Source organism: Gavia stellata, chromosome 14 (assembly GCF_030936135.1).
Source record: "Gavia stellata isolate bGavSte3 chromosome 14, bGavSte3.hap2, whole genome shotgun sequence".
Classification (NCBI taxonomy): domain Eukaryota; kingdom Metazoa; phylum Chordata; class Aves; order Gaviiformes; family Gaviidae; genus Gavia; species Gavia stellata.
In genome coordinates, this window is record NC_082607.1 from 11,173,615 (window position 1) to 11,187,781 (window position 14,167).

General features: G+C 61.8%; 1 protein-coding gene and 1 pseudogene across 1 annotated transcript; both read right to left on the reverse strand.

Moving 5' to 3' along the window:
* Positions 1-1,278: 1,278 nt before the first annotated feature.
* LOC104259716 (serine protease 23-like) lies at positions 1,279-5,989 on the reverse strand (annotated as a pseudogene).
* Positions 5,990-6,144: 155 nt separating this feature from the next.
* Positions 6,145-13,355, reverse strand: SLC7A3 (solute carrier family 7 member 3). The gene is made up of 12 exons (XM_059824271.1): positions 13,347-13,355; positions 10,909-11,318; positions 10,544-10,702; positions 10,283-10,457; positions 10,051-10,163; positions 8,888-9,110; positions 8,562-8,701; positions 8,380-8,482; positions 7,870-8,075; positions 7,037-7,203; positions 6,652-6,760; positions 6,145-6,545 (listed from the first exon to the last, which is right to left on the reverse strand). Exons 2-12 carry the CDS (start codon positions 11,276-11,278, stop codon positions 6,412-6,414), a joined length of 1,899 nt encoding a protein of 632 aa, XP_059680254.1. The 5' UTR covers positions 11,279-11,318; positions 13,347-13,355; the 3' UTR covers positions 6,145-6,411.
* Positions 13,356-14,167: the final 812 nt, after the last annotated feature.

A 14,167-nucleotide genomic window follows, 5' to 3' on the forward strand; every position in this document is an offset into this window, starting at 1 on the left:
GAGGAAATAATTGCCTGGGCAAACACAGCAGGGAAACTGGGAAACTTAAGGAAGATAGGGAAAGGTATCAGCCATGAAACTCTAGGATTAGCAAAGGAATCTCTTGTGTATGAGGTAGGGAAACATAAGGTAAACTTTCACTTTGCTCCTGCCAGAGACTGATGTGGCCTATTGGACACATCAGTCCTATGTATGTGACAGAACATGCAGAAATCTGTTCAGTCAGGTGCCTAGGCTGTTTTATGACTGCAGAAGGCATCAGTCTCTATTTTTGCAAGATACTGTGATTTCAGCTCTCCGCAGATCTCCCTGTCCCACTCACTTCAGTCTGGAGGAAGGCTGTCTCCTTCAGCAAGTCCCAAACCAGGGCTAGCAATCTATGCACCCACCATTCCTCTTTCAACATAACCTTTGCAAACAGATTTGTGCTGACTTTTATTCAAATACATGTATTTGCCTAAAAGAATCCACCTCAAATACTACAGCTGCAGTAAATGTCAGGATCCCTTCCTCCTACAGCAATCCCAGACAGAACCAAAGTGAGATGAGAAAGTTTACAAGTCAGTTGGTGTTCCCAGCTCTCAGCCCGTGCTGCCACGTGTGGCACCATGCTGCATCAGTCAGAATAGGTGTCCTTGCCAAGAGTGCTCTCAAGCATGGTGGCTGCCAGGGTCCTGGAGCAGCCCCTCCTGCCCTGCCCTGGCCAGGCTCCTGGCCGTGGCATGCTCTGTGCCCACAAGACTCAGGCTCCAGGGCTGCCTTTCAGACACCTTTCAGCAGCACACAAAGGTTGTATTAGGAGAGAAGACCCTTTGTCCTCACATTGCTGGGGCAGTGCCAAGCTGGGCAGTGCAGCCAACAGACCGAGAGACCTGACGAGACCCAAGAGAAACCGGGTACAACTTAGCAGCAAGCGTGTGGGTGCCTCTCCAAGTTGTGAGCAGTTCACATGCTGGAAGCAGAGGCCACTTTTCCTGGCCAACAGCCAAGCTCTTTCTGTAAAGAACCCTGATGCTGCATTCATGCCAGTGCCAACCAAAGTAGCTGAAACCACCCTTCAGACTTCATGGGGAATCAGGACTTGGACTCCAATGAGTTTCTGCTGGATCCCTTGTGATCTGTGGAGACCCTTTTCCTCCATGATAGAGAACAGAATAAAGTGGAGCGGTTTTGCCAGGGGATGCTGCTCCTCCTCAGGCTCCTCGGCCGTGCTCTCGCTGAGGAACACCATGCTCAAAGCCATCTGCACTGGTGAGGGGAAGAGGGAGGCTGCGGTCCTCATTCAGTGTGACAGCTTTTAGAGTCCCCTTTGATCCAATAACAAATCTGAGCAAACTTTAGAGCAGTCAAGTGAACGGCAACATTAGAGTCATGGTGCTCCCCAGCCACTGGGGCCCTGAGAAGACCCTGATCACCTTCCTGTCTCATTTGTGTCATACGGGGTCCCACACTTTGCCATACACCCCAGAACCAGATGCACCAGGCCTGGCATTGGAGTGCTGGTAGATGAGGTGGACCGAGAAATTAATCCTCTTCCCAGCCATCCCTCCACTGCCGCAGCTGCCATCAGCTTCATGTGCGGGCACCGGTGTGGCCTGCGCAGGTCCAAAAGGGCGTAGCTGTAGTCCATGATGACCAAGTTGGGGCCCTGGATCCAGCCTGTGGGCACCTGCATGCACTACACCCGAGCCCGGTGCATCGCCAGCCTCCCCGCCCCCGTCCCGTTGCCAGTGCCCTGCATGGGCGTCAAGAAACCCACCTTGATCTTCTTGGCCTCCTTCACATAGTCTTTGCTGTTGTGAATGCAGTGGGCAGCGGTGAGGACATGCCGCTCGGACACCAGCACACCCATTCAGCCCGTAGAGATCTTGACAGTGGCAGAGAAGGGGTGGTTCATCAGGAAGTAGTTCCCACTGATAGAAAACCGCCTGTCTGCACCATAGATCTGCTGCTGCTAGCTTCGCACATGCTGTCTCTGCCACCTCCTCTCCGTGCCACTTGCCCAGGGGCCCACTTCCTCCGTAGTGAGGGTGCGGGTGCTGTTGGGATACACTATCATCTCATAAGAGAGGTACTTCTGGAAGTCCTGAGAGACAAGGGTGGCCTCCCTCTGGGTGCAGGCGTTGTCACAGCATACTGTCAGTTCCAGGATGGGCTGTGACAAGAACAGCCCTTTGGCTAGTTGCAGCATGGACCAGGGAACAAGAGCAGGAACCAGGTCACCAGCTGCAGCACTGGGAAGTAAGGAGAGCAGGAGAAGAGCATCCACCTGGCAGCAAGTCATCGTTCCAGACCTGCAAAGGCAAAGCAAGGAGAGCATTAAGCCTGCATGATTAGAGAGCCGGCCACCTGCCATGGCTCGGGGCTGGGAGGATTATAAGATGCATGCAGTCTCGTGCCAGCTATTGGGTCGTGCTTGCTTAAGCTGTTACCACAGAAAGCAGCAGGGTTGGGACCTGCCTGGAGCTGGGTGAGTAAGCAGTGATAGTAATCTCACCCAGCACTGGCTTTGATCTCCTGGAGCTCTTCTGGGTGGTAAGGCCCTGCAGCGCCACTGCAGAAATATCACGGGCTGATGAGTTTGCTGTGTCGCGCCAGTAACCCCGTCTGCCCTGGGGTACCTTCCCTGGATTCCAGGGCTCGTGCCCGGCTGATGGATGCATCCCACCCAGCAGCTGCCGCAGCTCCGCTCCACCAATCCGTCACCTGAGGGCAGGAGGATCAGACCGTACCTGCTCGCTGGTCCTACATGGAAGAAGGCGGTGCAGTAACTCCTCGGGTTGAAGTATTTGGTGTCACAGAGCAGTGCAGACCAGCCAGCCTATTTTAACTCCCAAACAGATCATTGTACCCAATTTCAAATTTAATCTGCTGCTACATCTCCGCGTGCCAGGGCCACCTCTGGTCTGGCAGGGGAGCAGTGCAGAGGGCAGGCTCTGCAGTGCCAGGTCTCCCTCCAACGGCTCAGCAGCACAGCGCTCTGGCTCCGTCCTGCCCAGAGCCTGCGTACCCACACTGGCTCCTCTCTGCAGCCCCCCGCCGAAGGCTCTTCCTCGGCAAGCAGCTGGTGTGCAGAGAGAGCTGCTCCAACGCCTCGTCCAGGAAAGCCCCATGTCCCCTGAAGGCAGCCGGGGCTGCGCAGGACACCTGGCACTGCGTGGGGTTATGAAAGCCGCAGGGGACTGGGTGGAGCTAGGCAGGGAGGTAGCCAAAAGCCACCACCTCTCTGCACCCCCCCACACCCTGACCCGCCAGTGCTGCATCCCCGGCATGGCCCATGGCCCGAGCATGTCACTGTCAGCCGGTGGCCGCAGCCAGGCCCCCGCTGCAATGCTGCCCCACTGCCTTCCCCGTCAGCATGGCTTGGGCCAAACGCAGCCGGAACCAACAACCCTCCAGCTCCTCTTTAAATCCAGGGGGGACAGCAACAGGGAGATCACAAGCCAAGCCCCGGCTGTAGCTCCCAGGGGGCCTGCCTGAGTGCCCCCCCGGCACTACAGCCAGCAAGACAGGACTGACACAGGAGCCAGCCCTGCCTCCCCTGCCCGTGTTCCTGCCCACACTTGTGCCTGGTCTGCCTGGCACCCGTGCAGAGGAAGAGGCACAGGCAGGGGAGCAGCTTCAGGCTTGTTTGGTTCCCTCCAGGGCTCTGCCAGCTGCTCTGCCAGAGCTGGAGCCGCCCCAGGGAGGCCTATGGCTGGGCAGCAGTCAGAAACACAGCCTGTGCTGCAAATCTGGGTGGAAACTCCATGGCTGACGGGTAAAACCACAGCCAGCTGGGTGCAGGGCTGGGGATCAGGCCTCTCAGTGGCAAAGCCAGGCTCTGCTTTTTGCTCTGTTTTCTCAAACCAGAAAATGGCCCCTTCCAGACTGGCATGGGAGGGGAAAGCCCACCCTGCAGCCCCCAACACCTGACAGCCTTCACCCAGGAACATGCTTCCCTCCCGGCCCCTCTCTCCACAATGGAGACCCCAGTTACTATGAGAGCATCTCAGCAGACCACACGCAGGCTGGCGTGGCAGCAGTTAAAGCAGCGGGAGCAGCCTGTGCTGCTCCCTCGTGCAGACAACATGCTGGGGCTCCGGCTGGGTGTTATTCATCCACCAACTGATGTGCTGAGATGTACAGTAACACCAGAGGGGCCCAGGAGAGGCAGAGGCACTGCCCGATGGAGTATGCAGTGCCATCCATGGCAGCTCTGCTAGCCCAGATGGGGTGGAAGGAGGTGGTGGGCAGACGGAGGCAGGGTGCCCCCAGAGTGGGCGCCAAGGGCTGGGGCAGCACCCCTAGGCAGACAGGCAAGGGCAGGGTGCCCTGCACAGGGCCCGGGGATGGACAGGGCTGCTGCGCTCCTGCCAGCACCTGCACCCGTGGCAGGATGGCACTAACCCACCGTACCGCACCAGCACAGACTGGTGGCTGCCCTGCCAGGCTGCCCTGGTGGGAGCTGCCCAGGGCTTCCAGCACCCTGCTCCATGTCTGGACCTCTGCCAGTCCCAATGGGTGCCCAGGATGGGACGCTGGTGCCCAGTGGGATGGCCTGGAGCCAGGCACAGACATACCCCTGGGCACAAACAGACCCACGCACAGATATGGACATGCACATGTGCACGGGGACACAGGCACGAACAAAGGCATGGGGGGCCTGCAGCAGGGCCAAGCCAGGGGGTGAGGGCTCCAGCCGTGTCACAGGCCCATTGCCCGCTAAGCCTAGCAACAGCAACAGCACCTGAACCGGGGTGCATGGGTGCCAGAGGGACTGCAGGTTCAGGGCTCAGCAGGGACCCATGTGCTGCCCCTGGCCAGAAGATACCCACCAGGTGGGGTGGTGTGACCCAGCGTGGCACACTGGGGCACTGGCATGAACAGGAGAGCTGGAAGCACCTGCGAGGAGCTAGTGGCAAGAGTCAGCTGCGCCTGAGGGCTGGAGCCTGAGGCTCTGGCAGGGCATGCCGGCATGGGGCAGCAGGGCAGGCAGTGCCTAGCATGGGGCTAGAGCAGGTGCCGCAGCCCCTTTTACTCCGGGCACAGCCCTGGGGCAGGGCTCACCGCTCCAGCCCAGGGGCCAAGCAGAGCTGATGGTGTGGGGCCCTTGCCACTGACCGTGCACTGACCCCGCTCCACTGCCAGCATACAGAGAGAGATGCCAAAACCATGCAAGATCCATCTGCCCTAAATTAGTTTATTTTGCAAAATAATCTGTCAAGGCTGATTTAGACCAGACCAGAATCTGGGAAATCATCATCTCACAGGGATGCAGCCCAGCTCCTGGCCATGCTTCCTCTGGGACCATTGCTGGAGCCTCCAGGAGATATTTTCAAGGTCTTTACTGCAGCCGCTGCCCTGGGACCTGGTGCCACACTCCCATGTAGCACAGGGCCTGCATGGCAGGCCCATGGCAGCCTGGTGTCCTGCCCAGAGGTACCAGCAGCACTGGGTTGAGCTGGCCTGGAGCACTGCTCCACGGTTCCTGGCTCACTGTCCCAGGGAACAGTGCAAGGGCTGGTGGCTCCAGGCAGCAGGTTTCAGGCAGGGAGCTCAGCCAGCACAGCCAGCTGTGGCCGAGCCCTGCTCTGCCCTGGCACCAGCCTGGCACCTGGCCCAGCAGCACATGGGATCCTGCCCAGGGGTCCATGACCACAGGGCATTAACATGAGATGCGGCAGGACAACAGACCCAAGCACTTAAAAAACATTTAGTTTAATAGGTATAAAAGTCGACATTAAAACACCAATTATACAAAGGCATACGATGTTGGACACTGGTATGGCTACACTGTGGACATCTTCACGGACACCCGAGCTAGATGCTCACACCAAGCAGCATGGCTGGGGCAGCACGGCTGGGGCAGCACGGGGCTCAGCACAGGATGCAAATTCCAGACACAGAGAGGCTTTTGGCCAGCTGAGCCCCATGCTGCTGGGGAGTACCGGACTGCTGGCGGTATCAGAATGAGCCGCCCCAAGCCTCGTTGCATGGCTCCAGCCATAGCGGCCATATACACGCCCAGCACTGGGAAAGCACGAAGAGGAGGTGGTGACCACAGCCATATGGACAGACAGAATGAATACAGCTGCACCAACACACGGGGCCTCCCGTGCACAGGGAAAGCAGCATTTCTGACAGCAGCTTCCACGGCAGGAGGGCCGTGACAGTGTAACTGCCCCTCAGCAGGGTCAGGGGGATGGCAGAGACCAGCCCCGGGCCACCAGCGCTCCCACCCAGCCCGGTGGCTCGTCTCCGTGACCTCTGCTCTGCGAGGGGAAAGGGCAGCACATGACCTGGCTCTGCGGTCCTGACTCTGGGACTCGCTCCCCGTGGGCGAGGGGATGGATGTACTGTGTGGATCATGATCTTGTCCCCCAAGCGGGAATACTGGCAGAGGTCCACGGAGTGCTGGTGCCCAGTCCCTCAGACCGCAGCAGCCCCGGGGCCAAGGTCCAGTTCAGGGTGGTGCAGAGGCTTTTCTACTGTGGCACCGGGTTCCTCCATGTTTTTCCCTTCCACGCTGTTCCGAATCCCATAGCCGAAGTAAATCATAAAACCTGCAGGACAGTTTCCACAATGAAATGCACAGCAGTGGGCTGCCAGTGTAACAGCCCCCCAGGGGAGACCCTGCAGGCGCTGCGTTCCCCTCCACAGGACACCTACCCACAGCCGTCCAGATGGCAAACCGCACCCAGGTGCCGGCACTCAGCTGTACCATCAGCAGTATGTTAACGAAGATGCTGAAGATGGGCAGGAGCGGGAGGAAAGGTACCTGCAAGGGACAAGAGGTGTCATGTCAGCTATGCCTTGAGGGACCCAGCCAGGCTCGAGGATGCTGCTGGCCACAGGGGGATCCCACCCCTGCCACAGCCCAGAGAGCACCCGGGCACTTCTACGCTGGGGACTGCACCTCGGAGAGCCATGTCTCGGGGCCCTGGGCTTTTCTGGACAGTGACTGCCTGGCAGCAAGCCCTGGCAGACCCTGCAATGGCCCAGACCCTGCTAGGGGTCCATGGGAGTGCACTGAGCTGCTGGGGGCTGCACTCACTTTGAAGTTCAACCGGGCGTTGCTCTGTGGCTGCCTCCAAACGATGATGGTAGGAATGAGCAGAGCCACAAGGAGCAGCACCAGGGCCGTGATCCAGCCCACGCTGGCGTCCTTCAGCGCAGTCACCTTGAGGGTCAGGACCACGCAGATGACTGTGATCAGTGTGGCTGCAAGAGAGGGGACAGTTGGGGGGCTGCACAGCACGTGGCCTCCCTGGGACCCCGAGCATCACCAAAGGCTGGGCTGAGGCACCCACTCCTCTCAAGTCAGGTATGGGTCCAGCACATGCTGTCTCCAACACCCACCCCAAAGCCTCAGGAAAGTGCTTTGCTGGGGGAACTTGCCAGCTCAGCAAGCCGAGGGGAGCCTGCACTTGGCTGGGCTCAAACCCAGCTCTGACGCGTACCCAGACCTGGCTGAGCCACCCCATTCTGACTGCACAATGAAGCTATTGATGGACGGATCAAACCTCACTGGCCAAGATCAAGCACTCTTGGGGGGCCAGGGACCACCCTTGCTGGGTGGCCAGCCTGGGCCAGGCTCGTCACAGGGAGCTCCCATCACCACCCCCACATGCCTGGCTTAGCACCCACGTCCTCCATCAGTCCCCGTACACCCCAAACCCCAGCTGTGTCCCGCGCTTGGCACCCTGCTGAGGGCAGAGCAGGTCTAGTGCCCGCTGGCGCTGCCAACAGCAGCTGGCAGCCTGTGCTGCCTGGCCCCTCTCCTCTGCCCGGCATGCCCACCATCCCTTCCCGGCTCTGCAGAGACGTGCCAAAACGCTCCAGCCCCTGGCAGGAGGGGACATCGGCCACCGGCTCCCATTCACTCACCAATGACTGAGACACAGATGTAGACAATGCGCCCCGAGAGCGTGGTGGGGGTGTCTGCAAGTGGGTTGAAGAGCGTCGCCAGGGACAGTGTCTCTTTCTGCTGGGCGCTGGCGACAGTCGGGTTCATGATCACCCTCTCCTCCTCATTCCCATTCAGCTCCAGCATTTCCATGGCCTTTGGGGAGTTCAGCTGCCCGGACTGGTACCTGAGCAGGCGGGACAAGCTGCAGCGGAGCCTGAGGAACTTCCCAACCCAGGGGCACAGTGGGCAGCACCCTCATACCCCTCCTACTCCTCCAGCCCCACACGCTGCTCCAGCAGTGGCCCTGCGATGGCCACCCCACAGATGTGTCTAGAGACACCGCGCAGGCTCTTTTGAGCAGCCTCCATCTTGGGGGCTTTATGCTTCCCCAGGCTGCATCCCCCCAGTGAAAAGCTGTGGCCACAAGCCCTGTGCTTGCCGCAAGGCACATCCACCACGGGCACCACCACACGAGAGGAGGCACCCACCGGAGGATGAGCACGCACACCGCCACCAGGGAGTAGGCCAGCAGCGTGCCGATTGACATGAGGTCCACCAGGTCCTTCAGGTCAAGCAGGAGGGCCATCACCGCTGCAATAAGGACAGGCAGCATGAGTATGGTTCCAGACCGCCACAGGGCTGAGCGTGAGGCGGCAGCCAGGAGCCTTACCCGCAAGGAGCCCCGAGGTGATGGTGGCTAACAGAGGGGTCTTCGTGCGGCTGTTGATGCTGGAGAGGAACTTGAAGAGCAGCCCGTCCTCCGCCATGGCATAGATCACGCGGGGCATGGGGAACATGGAGCCCAGCAAGCTGCCATGGGGAGAGATGGCTCAGGGCCTGCCAGGCAAGCACACCCACCACCCAGACGGGGATGGGATCAGCTCTGTGCTGGGAGCAGGACAGCAGCCAGATGGGGCAAACCCCCAGCCCAGCTGGGATGTGTGCTGCTGGTCCCCATGCCATGCCAGGTGGTGCCAAGAACAGAGCCAGTCCTACCTGGTGGAGAGGGCACAGAGCGAGCCGACGGCAACGGCATAGCGGGCGGGCTCCCAGCCCACTGCCTTGAAAGCCTCAGGCAGGGGGCTCTCCTTGTTCAGGAGGAAGTAAGGTACCATGAGGGTCAGGGCTGCGGAGACCCCGAAATAAGCCACGAAGCAGATGAGGAGGGACACAATGATGCCAATGGGGATTGAGCGTTGTGGGTTCCTGGCTTCCTCCCCTGTGCAGAGACAAGATGCAGTATCTGTCCCTGCTCCGAGGCACAGCGCGGGGCAGCTGGCCCTGGGGGACGAGCCGTAGCAGGGACTTTCCATGGCAGCATGGGACTGGGCAGCAGCAGGCAGGGGCTGTTGGAGAGGAGGGGTCCCCAGCTGTGCTGCTGCGCTGGCAGAGGCTTCGGCACTGCCGAGAGCAGAGGCGCGTGGCTGCAGCCACGGCTTCCAGGCATGCGGCTGCCCGGTAGCTGGGCTCACAGCTCCCCCCTAGCCATGCTGGCCCTCTGCCCCCACCAGCAGCTCCTGTTCCCCACAGAGCTCACTGAACGTGCATCCTCTGTGTGCGTGGGCACATCGAGGCAGGCACCGTGCCCTCTGCTCCCCGGCAAGGGGCTCGGCAGCCAGCATAGGAAGGAAGGGGGAAGGGGGCAGCTGCCGGGCAGCCCCTGGGGGCGGGGAAGAACGGGCAGGGAAATCAGGCAGAACAGCCTGTACCAGCCACCCACTAAGTAGATTCCTGGGGGAATGAGAGGAAATTAAGAGGGCTCCCTGCGCTCTCAAAAGTGGCAGTTCTGCATGAACTCAGTCATTTAGAAAAATGTTGCTTGAGGCTGGGAAATAACCAGGAGGCACTAGCAATTCCCAGTGCTGTCACAACCTCAACTCGGCAGCGGAAAGGCTCCTCACTGCTCCAGGAGCTGCCTGCACAGGCAGGGTGCAGCCCCTCTCCCACGGTCCAGTGCAGGGAGCCCCTTTTCCTGGGGCAGGGCAGGCTGTGAGCCCTTGTGTGCTGGCCCAGCTGGGGACAGAACCACTGCGGGGAAACCTCCCAGGAGCGGTAGGACAGGCTGTTTCCCATGCCATGGAGCATCCTCCCCAGTAGGTCCCAGCCAGCCGCCAGCTGTGCTGGGGTAATGCCCACGCTGCCCTCGCCCAAGGCGGTACCTGTGGTGGCAATGCAGTCAAAGCCCACGAAGGCATAGAAACAGGTGGCAGCACCAGTCAGGATCCCTTCCAATCCAAAAGGGATAAACCCACCAGAGCCGAAGGCTTTTTTCCTGGAAAGGAGGGAGGAGAGCAGCTGCCGTGGGGTGCACAGACAGCAGGGCCGGTGCCAGCCCTGTGCGGGACCCTGGCCTGGCACGGGACCCTGGCCTGGCACAGTTGCTCTCCTCACCCAATATCATCCAGTGGGTCCAGGTAGCCGTCGATGTAGTCCTCTGAGAGCTGCCAGTTCTTGATGTCTCCCTTCACGAAACCAGCAATGATGACGAAGCCCAGCACCACCAGGTTCACCGCTGTGAAGATTTTGTTCACGAGGGCGGATTCACTGACACCGAAGGCCAGCAGCGCTGCGGGGACAGAAGGGGTGAGTGGGGACCTGCTGGGCTCCCATGCCACCATCTGCGGTGCCACGGAGCCACTCCTATGCACTCACCAGTGAGTAGCCCAATCAGGATCAGAGCGAAGAAGTCTGGGCGCTCGGCCAGGACCCCTGGCAGGTGCACTGTGGTCTTGTTCATGAAGAAAGTGGAGATGTGGTTGCCGATGATGTTGTCGAATGCCGCGCTCCAGGCTCGAGCCACACTGGCCGTGCCTGGTTGATGGCAAATCTGTGCATCAGTCTGAGCCCAGGGCACAGCGACACCGGCCACCCCCACCCCAGCACCCACCTCCTTTCTGATCCCACCCCACACCCTGCTCCCATAGCACCACACACTGCCCCCATGAGCCCCCCATGCTGCCAGTGCGGTGCTGGAAGGAGCCCAAGCACACGTGCCAGCACCTGGCCCAGTCCCGTACCTATCACATAGGAGAGGATGAGGTTCCAGCCGGTTGTGAAAGCCCAGATCTCGCCGACAGTGACGTAGCTGTAGAGGTAGGCAGAGCCGGTCTTGGGGACGCGGGCCCCAAACTCTGCATAGCAGAGTCCAGCCAGTACTGATGAGAGAGCAGCCACCAGGAAGCAGAGGACAATGGAGGGACCAGCCATCTCCTTGGCCACTTCTCCGGCCAGCACATACACACCGGCCCCTAGCGTGCTGCCCACCCCCAGGGCTATGAGGTCCAGTGTGGAGAGACAGCGAGCGAAACGCGTGTCCTCGGAGCTCAGATCCACCACGCGCCGGCGGATCAGCTTCTTCCCAACACTGGTCACTTTTCCCGCAAACATCTTGTCCTCTCGTGGGTAGCGCTCAGCTGCTTCAAAACCCCTGCAAGAGAAGGGACGGTAGGAGCGTGAAGTTCAGCGTCCTGCAGGCAGCAGGACCCACACTGCGGGGAGCAGGGCAGACAGCAATGCCCACAGGAGCTATGCCTGCTCCCAGCTGACCCGTTGGCACTAAGCCCCCGCCATGCTGGTGGGGCAGAGACCGTGACAGCTCTCTCCAAGGCACCGTGAGGCTGCACATACCCCACCTGCACAGCCCCTGCACCAGGACAGCGAGGAAGGGATGAACCCAGCGAGTCTGTGGTGGGAAATAGGCTCATTGCACAAGCCCTGTGTGGTCCCCACCATGGGGCCCCTGGGCATGTCCCAGAGCTTGCCCACTGTCTCCCAGCAACTCCCTACTGATTTGGCAACCTGGAGATCCCTCAGCCCAAACTTGACTGCTGGCACATCCCTCCGGCCTGGCGTGTGGGCATGCGCAGCGGCGATGGCAAGGGAGACAAAGCATTCCTCCAGCAGAGGATTTGGAAGGCTGGGCTGACTCACTAGGACGTGGCCATTTCTCCATTGCTCCTAGCATCTACACTACACCTTCAGCAGGGATGCATGGCTAGACACACAGCGTGGGCCCCCAGTGCACATCGCATGCCAACTTGCCGAGCACTTGCACTCGGCACTTGCTGAGCACCCTGCACGCTCTGCAGGATACAATCGCCCTAAAAGCGTGTCACCCCCACTCCCCTTGCTCACAGCTGCCACCCATCCCCAAAAAGCTCTGGGAGACGAGCACCCTGTGGAGCAGGCAGCCAGCACAGGGTGAGAGGAGCCACAAGTAAAGCGGCTCCCAATGCCCACAGCCACGGCTACCACCCTGTGCCCAGCACTGGAACACCCACCCACCAGTGCCTTCTCCCTGCTGGCTGCTCCCTTCACTGGGAAACAAAACACGCTCCAGACAGGCGCCTGGGGCAGCACTGACGCTGCCCTGTGTGGCTCAGCGTGAGTACACATGATGATAACTTTGTGGCCCTTTTCCACTCTGGGGGATTATGAGGGTAGCAGTGGCAGCTACCTGCTCAGCTGCTTCCCCATAACCCTCAAACCAGCCTGTTTCTGGAGAAACCTCCTGAGCTGGCACATGCTACATTCGGCCTTGGCCCAAGGAGCTGTCCCAGGCCAGGGCAGCCCCTGGGCCAGGTTTCAAGGGAACAAGTGCCCCAGCACTGGCACCCTCCCCAGCCACTGCACGGACAGCTCTGGCTGCCTTCCCCAGCGCTGCTCGATTGCTCCAAGGATTTCTGACGCTTGACGCAAGCTCTGCGAACTGCAAGCACAAGGCTGGCAGCGGGAACGTGCTCAGCCCTTATTCCCAGAGCAGCGCAGAGAAAAAAGCGTGAGTGGTGCCGAGCAGGAAGATGCGGGACAGCCTCCCCTTCCTAACCCCCGCAGGCCCTGCTGCACTGGGGGTTCACCGTGCCCGGTGGAAGGAACACGTGAAGCACCCAGAGCCACACCAGCACCCGTCAGAGCCGGCCTAGGGAAAGCTGCTCGGCCGGCTCCGGGGAGAATCAGCCCAGGGCCGGAGAGGTGTCTGGCAGAACGCCACGCTGTCACGCTGGCGCCCGAGCCGGAGAGCACGCGGCGAGCTACGGGCGCGCGGAGGAGAGGGGAAGTAACGTGTCGGGCGACAGCTCCCGCCGGCGGGAGCCTCCCGCTGCCCGCCGCGTCCCGATACCCACCGCCTCCCGGTGCCCACCGCCTCCCGATACCCACCGCCTCCCGGTGCCCACCGCCTCCCGGTGCCCACCGCCTCCCGCCGCGGCTCGGGGCAGATGCCGGGGGCAGTCAGCCCCCGCGGGGACATCTCCGGCCCCGGGCAGCTGCCAGCCACGCTCCGTCCCTCCGGGGAGCCCGGCGCTGTCCCGGGGGACGGCGGGACCAGGACGGGGCGCCGCGGCAGGTCCCGGCCGCCGCCTGCACCGGCCCCACGTGCGGGCGGCGGCTGATGCAAGCGCGGCACCGGTTGCGCCAGGCCCCGCCCTGCCCGGCGGCGGCGCCCGCCACGACTTACCGGCGGCGCGGCGCGGCTCGGCTCGGCTCGGCTCGACCTGCTCCGGTGCGGTCCCGCTGAGCTCCGCTCCGCTCGCCCCGGGACTGCCGCCGCCGCTGCTGCTGCTGCTGCTGCTGAGGGGGTTGAAGGACGGACCGGCTCCGCCCGCCGGATGCCCGATCGCACCGCCCCGAGCCGAACCCCGGAAACAGGCACCGGCGCTTGGCCCCCCCGGGTGGCCCCAGCCACTCCCCGCCGTCCGACGGGAAGCGAGGGGCGAGCGGGAGCAGCCGCGCGGCCGGTGCGGGGAAGCCCGTCCCCTCGCAGCCCCACCCGTGCCCGGTTCCCCGCACCCTGCCGCCCCCCAGGTCACAGACTGAAAAACCGCAGAAATTCAAGTCATAAACGGCAGCGGGGCGGGGACCCGGCCCGGCTCGGCTCCCGGGAGTGCGGCTGCTGCGGGCGGCAACGCCGAGCCCTGGGCAAGGGAGGGTGCAGCCAGCGGCACCAGCCGCGCTTCCCCGGGAAAGGCCGCGGAGGGGGCGGCTGAGGCTCTCCCGAGCCCAGACGTGCCAGAGGGCAGAGCCTGCCCCGGCCGCGCCGGGGGCGAGGCGAGGGCTGGGGGCGAGGCGAGGGCTGGGGCGCAGCGCGGAGGCCAGCCCTGCCGCAGGGAGCGCGGCCGGAGCTCAGCCCGAGGTACGGAGGGTGGCTCTGCCCCGACCCCCGTGCGGTCTGCAGGGGTGAGTCCCGGCCAGAGCCCACGCTGCCCCGCTGCAGTCCCCTTGTTACCGGAAAAGCCGGGCATAAAAGAACTCTCTAACGCTTGTCTGGATGTTAGAAAG

Excerpts from the sequence above, each read along its gene's own strand:
- SLC7A3 (XM_059824271.1), bottom strand. The coding sequence starts at position 11,278 with ATGTTTGCGGGAAAAGTGACCAGTGTTGGGAAGAAGCTGATCCGCCGG. Across the intron at positions 10,164-10,282 it reads GACCCACTGGATGATATTGG|GAAAAAAGCCTTCGGCTCTG; the intron begins GTGAGGAGAGCA and ends CCTCCTTTCCAG. Across the intron at positions 8,076-8,379 it reads GTGTGCGTGCTCATCCTCCG|GTACCAGTCCGGGCAGCTGA; the intron begins GTGGGTGCCTCC and ends CCGCCTGCTCAG.